The sequence below is a fragment of the Nesoenas mayeri genome, assembly GCF_963082525.1.
Source record: "Nesoenas mayeri genome assembly, chromosome: 5".
NCBI classification, from domain to species: domain Eukaryota; kingdom Metazoa; phylum Chordata; class Aves; order Columbiformes; family Columbidae; genus Nesoenas; species Nesoenas mayeri.
In genome coordinates, this window is record NC_137548.1 from 40,300,176 (window position 1) to 40,309,982 (window position 9,807).

The 9,807-nt window shown below is 38.3% G+C and overlaps 1 protein-coding gene across 1 annotated transcript in view; it reads left to right on the forward strand.

Moving 5' to 3' along the window:
* LOC308040739 (cytosolic phospholipase A2 epsilon-like) overlaps positions 1-7,081 on the forward strand; it is a gene marked incomplete at both ends in the record, with an annotated part of 32,960 nt that extends 25,879 nt beyond the window's left edge. Inside the window, 8 exons of the mRNA XM_080345029.1 lie at positions 520-742; positions 1,739-1,853; positions 2,620-2,757; positions 3,033-3,140; positions 3,960-4,151; positions 4,631-4,800; positions 5,812-5,998; positions 6,873-7,081. Coding sequence (XP_080201155.1) covers positions 520-742; positions 1,739-1,853; positions 2,620-2,757; positions 3,033-3,140; positions 3,960-4,151; positions 4,631-4,800; positions 5,812-5,998; positions 6,873-7,081 — 1,342 coding nt within the window. The remainder of the gene's footprint in view (positions 1-519; positions 743-1,738; positions 1,854-2,619; positions 2,758-3,032; positions 3,141-3,959; positions 4,152-4,630; positions 4,801-5,811; positions 5,999-6,872) is intronic.
* Between the last annotated feature and the right edge of the window lie 2,726 nt (positions 7,082-9,807).

Below are 9,807 nucleotides of genomic sequence, written 5' to 3' on the forward strand. Positions count from 1 at the left end.
CTTAAGTTCTCTGTATGTATGCAGAGATCTGAGTGTATCTGTCTGTGTTATGATTTTAAGGAGACCAGTAAGAGTGTTTGTACTGGGACATGCCCATGACCCAAGTACTGCCCAGTTCTCTTGCTGGTAGGACCCAGTAGCAGATACCAGCAACAAATATGAGACTAGAGGAAACTAGTAGTGACTACTCCCTAGAATACTTCCCACCTTCCAAGCAGTGGATTTTCTGAGAACTTGTGGAGTCTTTGTATTCGATAGCTTTGGGTGTTGTGTTTGTGTTTATTTGTTGTTGTTGTTGTTGTTTTTTTTTTTTCCTTGCTTGCGTTTCTCAGATAATTTTTGAGCACACGTAAATGTTTGGAGGTTTTGTTTGCTCTAGAGAGTATTTCAAGTGTGTTCAATTTTCAGTTGTGAACCCCATAAGAACTGAGAAACAGGCAAACAGGTTGCACAAAAGTTTTCTGAGGCCAAACCACAGCATTACTTCTCTTGCATTATTTTCTTCTGATGTTTCTTCAGGACAATGGCAAACCTATATGAAGATGCTAATTGGTCACAAAAATATCTGGAGGATGCAATCAATGAAGCTCGCAAACAAGTAACCAAATCCAAGATCTGCTGTTTTTCTTTGGATTGTCTTAAGTACTATTATAATGACCTGATGGAGAGGACTAAAGAAGGACATAACACTTCTTTCATAGACCTTTGGGGGCTTGTCATTGAATCCATGCTACATGATAAGGTATTACTCCTTTTTACTCTTTTTTTTCTTTGTTTGTTTTGTGTTTTTTGTTTGTTTGTTTGTTTTTGTTTTGTTTTGTTTTGTTTTTCCAGAAACCTGATGAACTTGTATAGCTAAAAAGAGAAAAAAAATCCTGGGATGTCGTTCAATACTACTAATGCAAATAATCAATTTAATTGTTGATTAAATTCTGTATATTCAGATCCTTTATTAAAACACTGCTCTTACCTTAAAGTGAGGTGAATCTTGAACTGAAGAAACCACAGCATTGCAGTCAAAGGTGTTCTTTCATCTTATAGAAAGACAAATTCTGAGACAAAAATAATTTGAAATGTAAACTAATCACTTTGGACATGAAATATTCTGACTAGAAGAGGGACTTAAAAATTTGGAATAATTTACTTCACTAACATAAATTAATATATGCATTTATAAAGTGACTTAGTTACAGACTGCATGTGGAGATGATTAAAATAGCGGGAAAGACCATTCTGTAAATATGCTAGCAAGTTTTAAGAAAGAGTGATAGAAATTTTGGTACTTTAAAAATAGCATAACTTCAGTAGTTTCCTTCTGGTTTATGTTTATACAAGAAAGCTCTAAATTGTCATGTGCAATAGAGTATATTCTTGCATATTAATATACTTGCAAAACACACCAAAATATGACGAATTCTGTTCCCTGAGATCCAGCCAAGGGAAGTACCTTACCTTTCACTTAGCTACATATTTCTTCCTGGGAATGTTTTTTTTTTTCTTTGCTGAATCTACAATCAGCCTCTCTGCATATCTCAAAATCTCAGAACCCATATAGAGCATAGCTGCTCCTTATGGGATACTCGCCAAGTTTGGGATATCCCATGGCAGATGTTTCTGCACAATCCAGTGAGTTCAGAGCAGGAGGAGAACCTGGACAAAGCTCATAATTCACACTACATTATTTCAAGTGCAAGTTGTTTTTAACTTCATTCCATTCACCTTTTTTAATCAAAACCAGAAAGATGAGCACAGACTCTCGGACCAACGGCAGGCTGTGGATAATGGTCAGAACCCATTGCCCATCTATGTGGCCATCAACCTCAAGTCCAACTATAGTGCTCAGGCATTCAGAGGTAATTGCTAGGATCCAGATTTCTTAACAACTTTATAATTTCAGTAATCCAAACAAGACTAAATGCATGTAATCAGCTTTAATATTTCAACAGTTCTTTCATTCTAATATAAAAAAAAACCTTCTAAAATTTCACAGAATAGTGACTAACACCTAAAAATAAAAAATCCAAACTTGTTTACTCTTTAGAATTTGATGTCACCAGAAGCAAAAAATATATTTGTAACACTGAAGACCCTAAACTCACAGCTTATCCTGGTTGCAAAAACCCTGTAACTAAACTAATTATTATGGTGGTTCCACAATGTTTTATATTGAATAATAAAAGGGAATACTTGGAATGTGGGGGTCTAGTGGCAGGAAAATCACTATTTTCTCTAGTGCTTATATTCTCAGTATTTATTTAAAACGAGCACCTGAGTACATGACACCGGGTAAATACTAAGCTCTCTGTCACTGGTGCCCTAAAGGGAACAAGTTTAACATGGCCAATACATATTTGGGTAAGATTAAATACAGACAACACTTACAGTTTAATTCACACCAGGGCATTTCTGCCGGAGATTGCTGTATCAAAAGATGCATGTTCTCTCAGAGCGTTAGTGCTTCAGGCAATATGGATACAGCTATAGCAGGTGAGCAGCATAGTATGAACTAGCCAATGTCTTTCTCATGACTTTTTCCTGTTCTCTAGTCCTTCTACTCTTCTCTTTAGCAGTAGTTAACATGTTTTTTGCCTTTTTCTGGTCTGGCTGCTGTTGCTGTAGAGTGGCTGGAGTTCACTCCTTATGAAGTTGGTCACCTGAAATACGGAGCATCTATTCGTGCAGAAGATTTTGGAAGTAAATTCTTTATGGGAAGGCTGGTGAAGAGGCTCTCAGAAACTCGGATCTGCTACATGCAAGGTGACTATTGCCTAGAGGGAAAGATGGCCTACTCAAGAGGCATCTGGTGCGAGTGAGCATGTGGTCTGTGGTGGACAGCTCTGGGAAGACACCAGCAAACAGGTTGAACAGGTGTGAGCTTGCATTAGTAAGGACATTCTTAGGAATATGCCCATGAAGACATCCATCAAGACGGAAAGGAAGTATCCAAGGGGAAAGACTGAAGATGTGTATCAATTAAAATTCTTCCAAGACTGCTCCATCAATCAATTTCTGTTCTCTCTTTTACATTACAGGCATGTGGAGTAGTATATTTTCCATAGATGTGATGTATGTCTGGAATTTGGCTACTGATTCAGAGGACTTCTGGTGTAGGTGGACCAGAGACAGAGTACAAGATATTGGTGAGATGTTTTTGTGGTGTTTCCTTTACAATCAGTATACACAGCTTATTTTCTGTGCAGAGGCCTAATGCCTAAAGGGATGCTGTCAAAGTCAAGGAGAGAGAGATGAGGAAAGCAAAGCAAAGATGTCAGCTAAGAATTTTTTCTGCTTGATTTAGAATAACTAAACTGTCCTTCTTTGATCAAGATTTAGTAAATCTGTGCCTTTTTCTAAAGGACATACAGACACAAAACCAGTCTCCAGCAGAGATGTAAAAATAATGTTGTAGTAAGAGTGCATCTTAAGATTATTAAGTCAGGATATGGTTCTCCTTGGCCACTAATACTGTCAGTAAATGTCTCTGACAGAGGGCTGTTTTCTCCACTGAACTTGCTTTGGAGAAAGCTTGCTCTTGCAAGGTTAATTGCACAGGGAACCTGGAGTGGTGGGCCTCCTAACTTAGCTAACATTTGCAGCTGGGTGATATTCACATACTTTCTGATGGTGTCTGTTCAAAGGCCAATGTTGTCCTCCTGTATGTTTTGGGAGCCAGCTCTCCCCGACACCATGCACTGCAATAGAGGTGGGCATCATTAGAGGAAGCCTGGAGTGGGAGGTGGTGCTTAGTGCTTGGCAGCTTGCTGCCTGCAGGTAGCTGTAACTTGTCTGATGCTGAATTTTATTTGGTAGCATATACCTTAAGGGCTTAAAACTATGTTTGATTTACCTTTGGGGTGGGAGATGGTGACAACTTGGGTAATTAGTTACTATTTTTTTTTTAATATTGATCATTTCAGAAAACTGTCTTAAACTCCAAACTTTGTCTTTCCTTCTTACAGAGGAAGAACCCCTTCTGTCCATGAATCCCTATGAGATAGACACATGTCTACTCACTCCCTCGAGCATCTTCTCCTCTGCACTGCGAGATGTCTTAACAGGGCGCCCAACCATTGCACAGTATCCCAATTTTATCAGAGGCTTTCAGATGCACAGCAAATACCTGGAGAGTGAAGGATTTTCTACCTGGAAAGGCACAGTAACACAGAATGTTCTTCAGTAACATTTTTAGGAAGTTTAGGTTTAGGAATCCATTCAGGATTTCCAATGAAGAGGAAAAGACAGGATCAACTTCTTCCAAAATTTCACTTCTTCCTTCCCCAAATGGAAAATGTGGGAGCCAGACTGGAGTGGCATTTCATTTTAAGGGGTGTTTGAGCAGTGAAATTGAATTTGGTTTTCTGGGTTTTGTGTTCTAGTGGGCAAGGCGAGCTCAGCCTGAGGGCGGAAAAGGGATTTCTCCTTTAGGGTCAAAGCTGCTTGAGGTGTCCAGAAAGAAAGGAAGGAAAGAAAAAGATATAGCACGTCACTTCTGTAAGTCAGTGCTGCTAATGAGTTAAAGGAAAGCAGGGAAAATGGGGACCAAAATTCTAAATTCATACCTCTTTAACTTTCTGAAGAGAAGCAGTCAATCATCTTTGTTATTTGTTGTAATGTGAAATATTTTTTTCAGACACAGTGATAGACTCCTTCCCAAATAAACTGATGGAAACAGCAAATGATGACCTCTCCCTAGTTGATACTGGGTTTTTCATCAATACCAGCTACCCACCACTTTTGAACTCGAAGAGGGAGGTGGATGTCATTCTACATTTAAATTACAGTGGAGGGTCACAAACATTGGTAAGAAAAGCCATGGTATCTGAGATTTTTTTTCCTTCATGATCTTTTGATCTCCAGCACTCATCAGTTAAACAAACTAAGTTTTCAGTACTGGAATGTGAATTAGTTGATTATTATATGACTTATTATTTAGATTATCAGATGATACAACTCTCAGTAACTAAGATGGATATTAGAAGACAGTGATGGATATAGGCATTTTAAAATCATCAAGGTCTTCACTGCAGTGGATCCAAGAGTTTTTGAAGAGCTAACTGAGGAATGTTCTGGAGCTCTGATACTGATTTTGGTTAACCTTGAACTGAGCAAATTACAGAAGCAATGGAAAATCCTGATAATATTTTAACAGATTAAGTGGTAACATCTATGTGTCTCTCTGTGTATTTATCTCATATCAGTCTTAGGGAAATGCACTGCCTGATATCAGATTTGATTAATAATGAAAAATTATATAATTAGTATTGCATACATAATAGCATAAAACTAAACATAGGCTTATAGTACATATAGCTGTTAAAAGTTTTTTTTCCATGAGGTCATAAGGTATGTTGATAAACATATTTGCTAATAAGGAGTCATCAAACAATCGCAAACTATGCATAGGACTGAAAGTTTGGGAAAGTGGTAAATAATGAAGAAGTCAAGACAACCACACAGAATAATCTGGACCGATCTCTTCCTTCTACATTCTTGTGGGTTTTTTTGCCTTCTCCTTCTGAACCAGTTTCACTGGAATTATAAAATCCATCTTATGGCTTTTGGCTCCATTTGCAAGCTCAAAGAAAGTGACTGTTTTCTTGTTTTACCTAAAGCAATGCAGAAAATAATATAAGCTGCAATGTCTGGGATGGTTATGATTGTTTCCATCTGAAACTTACCTTCTTCCCAGAGGAAGATTCAAAGCTTAGAATATCCATGTTAGCTGCTGGAGATTAAAAAATCCAGGTCTCTGGAACTTTTTTGAGTTTTGATTCTTTGTATCAATTTTATTTATTTTATTCGTTCATCCAGCCTCTGGATCAGATTGCAAAGTACTTCTCAGGGCAAGGAATCCCATTTCCCAAAATTGAGATAAGTGAGGAAGACAGGGCAAACTTGAAGGAGTGCTATGTGTTTGAAGATGCTGACAGTCCACAAGCTCCAACGGTGCTCTTTTTCCCACTAGTAAATGACACCTTCAAGAAATACAAAGCTCCTGGTGAGTCATCTGTGGCTATCAATTTTAATAAAAATTCACTTGCCCAGTGCATCCTCTCTATTGCATATCTAACTTCTCACTGTCATCTGTGACCTTCTTTCCAATGCTGGCATTATCAGTCTCATCACTGACTAAAATAGCTGATATATGTCAGTAAGTCTGAAATGTGGGAACTCCAGAAGCTTTCCTAATACATTTGAGATGAAAATAGACATTTACTCCACAGGACTTACAAGAGATAGTATGAAGTTAAAACTCTTCAAATACATATAGCAAGGCTGGTAGGTCCTCAACACAAGCTGTTACACCTACAAACACGCACTTGTTGTGCACTGCTGCTTGCAAACAAAGATGGAGACAAAACCATCTGAGGGTTTCTGTAATAGCCTGTTCATTTGGGTTTTGTTCACATATTTAAAAGTAATCTCCCAGACTGAGGACTCAGTAGACAGACATCTTTGTTCTTAATATGAACTATGTTCTCTGTCTGAGTACCATCATTTCTCCTGAACTTTCAGTGAGAGGGTTGTTATTTCATCCATCACAAGCGTAGAGTATCTTGTTTTCCTTTTTCTTGCACTTTTCTGGTTCAAGTAACAAAGACTTTATATTGTCCAATGAGTGGTCTACAAGCACTGCTGCTGATAATTGATGTTTTCATTATCAGCTGTTTGAGTTTACATTATTTCTGGGCAGAGGCTTGTTCCCAAGGCTGAAGAATATGGTGCTACTAGCCTACTTTTATAACCCTCTGATATATCGTTTCTTTCCCTCTGAATCTCCCTTTTCTGTCTATAATTACCTAAATGACTATTATGAGCCGCATACTGCAAGAAAATCTTACTCGTGCCTCTACTTGTGGTTTGTCCCTCAGGTGTGGAAAGGACTCCTGAAGAGATGGATGAAGGCAAAGTTGATGTCTGCAGTGTCCTCTCCCCATTTACGACAAGGGAGGTGTGTTTCAGTGAAAATAATTTCGACAAACTGGTGAAACTGACTGATTACAATGTCCTAAATAATGAAAAGTTGATAATTCGGGCCTTGAGCTTGGCAGTGGCACGGAGGAGGCAGCGAAATTATTAGCCACCACCTGCATCTTTAACCTTCATGTGCTATTTCTTGGGTTGTCTGTTACCTGATGAGATTAAGGTGTTTGATGCTTGGCAGTGTTACTTGCAGTAAAAATTGCATCATCCTGAGGACGTGCTGGACTCCAATTTACCCAGTTTATGTGACTGTACAGAAGAACAGATTGGAATTTACCAGTGGTTTAATCCAAAGCAGACTTCAAAGTGGCAAATCTGTGTCTAGTTTTTTTACCGTATTTTACCAACTGACATATATCTACACTGTATAAATTAATATAATGTTGTCTAAGATAACAATGAAATACGTAACCCATTAAAATGTGAATCAAACAAGTATTTATCTATGTCTTTTCTTTTTAGTGGGACAGCAATCCCTTGAACTGAAATTTTCCTGCTAAATAGCTAATCCATTGTGTTGGTCATGCTTATCTTAATTATTGACAGACTGAAGGCTGTCATCTCTGATTTGATTGTTTGTCCACTATGAGATTCTTATTGAACTGGCTTTCTTCACTAATCTTTGAAAATAAGTTTCTTACGTTACTATCAGTGTTGTAGAAATCTATACATTTTTTGTCGTTAATAAAATATACCTGTAAATTAGTTTATGTTTGTTTCATGTGGTCAAATGAATCCTCTGAGCCGCTATTCACAGAATTACCTATATTCAGCCAAAGTAGTAGTCATGTTGCCCAGCTTTCCTTTCATTTTCTCTTGGAGTTGTGGATGACTGTCCTGTCTCACTCATCTTCACCTGCCTTGATTGTTCCTGAAAGATTACCTTGCAATTTTTCCCAATGTTTCATGGGAAGTGGCTGCTAGCTGTTTGCATGGAGTATGGCAATGCAAGAGGGCCTTTTGAGCTCCCTTCCAGCCATATTTTTGCAACAGTTCAACACTTACCTGCAAATGGTCCTTTTGCAGGGTTTGTCCTGAGAGAATGGTTTCTCATCATCAGAAATCCAAGAGGTCTCCTGGGTGAAGGTAGTTGCCAAGACTCTCTTCTCGCAGCTTTGCAATAGGCAGATCACAAGCTCAGCCCTGCACTGTGAAACAGCGATACATGAAGAGGCTGCTCACAGCAACTCATAAAATTCTTGGGATTATTTTCCTTTTGATAAAAGGCTTCTACTGTTGTGATGAATTTCAGACTGAGTCACCAGTGCAGAACTGGTGTTGAGATCAGAGTCTAGGTTATGCTCAGAAATGACAAATCTGTTTGTATGGAAAAAAGGTTGTAGGAAATGGAGGGGAGAAAAAGATTTCTCTCCCATGGAAAAGCATGTGGTGATGCATCTTAGAGTGATTTAGGTGGTGGAAGAGGAAGAGTAGGCCATGTTCTTCACCTTATGAGCATATTTATTGTGTTTATGCACCTGAAACACGTGAAAGAGCATAGTATAACTCTGTTTCCAAGTATAGCATTGCATATTTAAATCTAGATTATTAGCCCTCCATGTGTGAGGCAGCTGCAATTGTAGTTCAGCTCCAGAACTGTAGAATATCAGCTCATGGGTTCCCTCTGGGTCTTTTCCACAGATATCTTTGGGTTTACTTCCATGTTTTCTTGACCTTTTTTGCTGGAAATGAAATGGAGCAGGATGGAAGATGTTTCAGTGTGTTTTACAAGGGAGACATACTCAACAAAAGGATGGAAAAAAGCCACATAGGAACATGACACACCCTGAGCCTGATTAACCCTGCTTTTCATTGGGGCTAATTAGCCCATCTTTTAACAATGACTAATTTTTGTACTGACATGGCTGTGCTGTATCCCAAGTCAGCATTGGATATCTCTGCATTGTGTCCTGCTGGCTGATATGAAACTTGCCTTTCCTTCTCCAAGGGAGTTCCTCCTACTCTCAGATCACTCTGTGGCTCTTCCCTTCAGCTTACCTAATACTCCAATATCCTCTGTTTGAAACAGGGTGCCGATAGTGATTTAAAAAAAAAAAATACAGATCATTAAAAAAAAACATGCAGCAGGCTTAAAATTGAGCTGTTTGCTATCTCTTTAGGAATATTTCTCTCTGGGGATACCTTCCTTTGGCTACCAGTTTTGTGATCTGTTAGTTATCCATCTTCATCTGTTTAACATCTGGATGACATTTGTTGCATCTAGTTCTTCAGTTAGAGTGTTTTCAAATGCCAAATATTTTACAAAATTCAAATCATATAATGTCTGTGAAGTTATCAATCAGTTCTCAGCTCATTGCAAAGTGAAATGAGATTATTTTGACTTTGATTTTTCTGTTGAATTTTTAATAGCAAGGCTGATTTTTTTTAAAAATTCCATTTTGTTACCTCTGTGTATTCCCCCATTGAGACTGGGACCACCTCACATGATGCTAGCAGTACCCCACACAGTGAAGCCTTATAAACATGAGGACCTAAAGAAGAGGTGAGAACATAAAGAGTAATTAACACCAATTTCACCCTCCCAAATACATCGTCTTTGAGGTTATTCATTTAAACACCTTAATTCAGACGCACAAAGTAAAAAAATAAATTGAAAAAGGGAGTTTTTAAAGCTTTGGCATTGCAGCAGAAACTCTGACAGTTTCAACAGGTGACTGTGAAATTTTTAATGCAGAATTTGTCCTGCAGTAGCTGCTTGGCTGAAAGACAACTTACTGCCGTAGTCAAGCAAAATGGAATGTGAGATGTGGATAAAAAATTATTTCCAATGTGTCTTTCAGCAAAGACCCACCTACTCCCTAT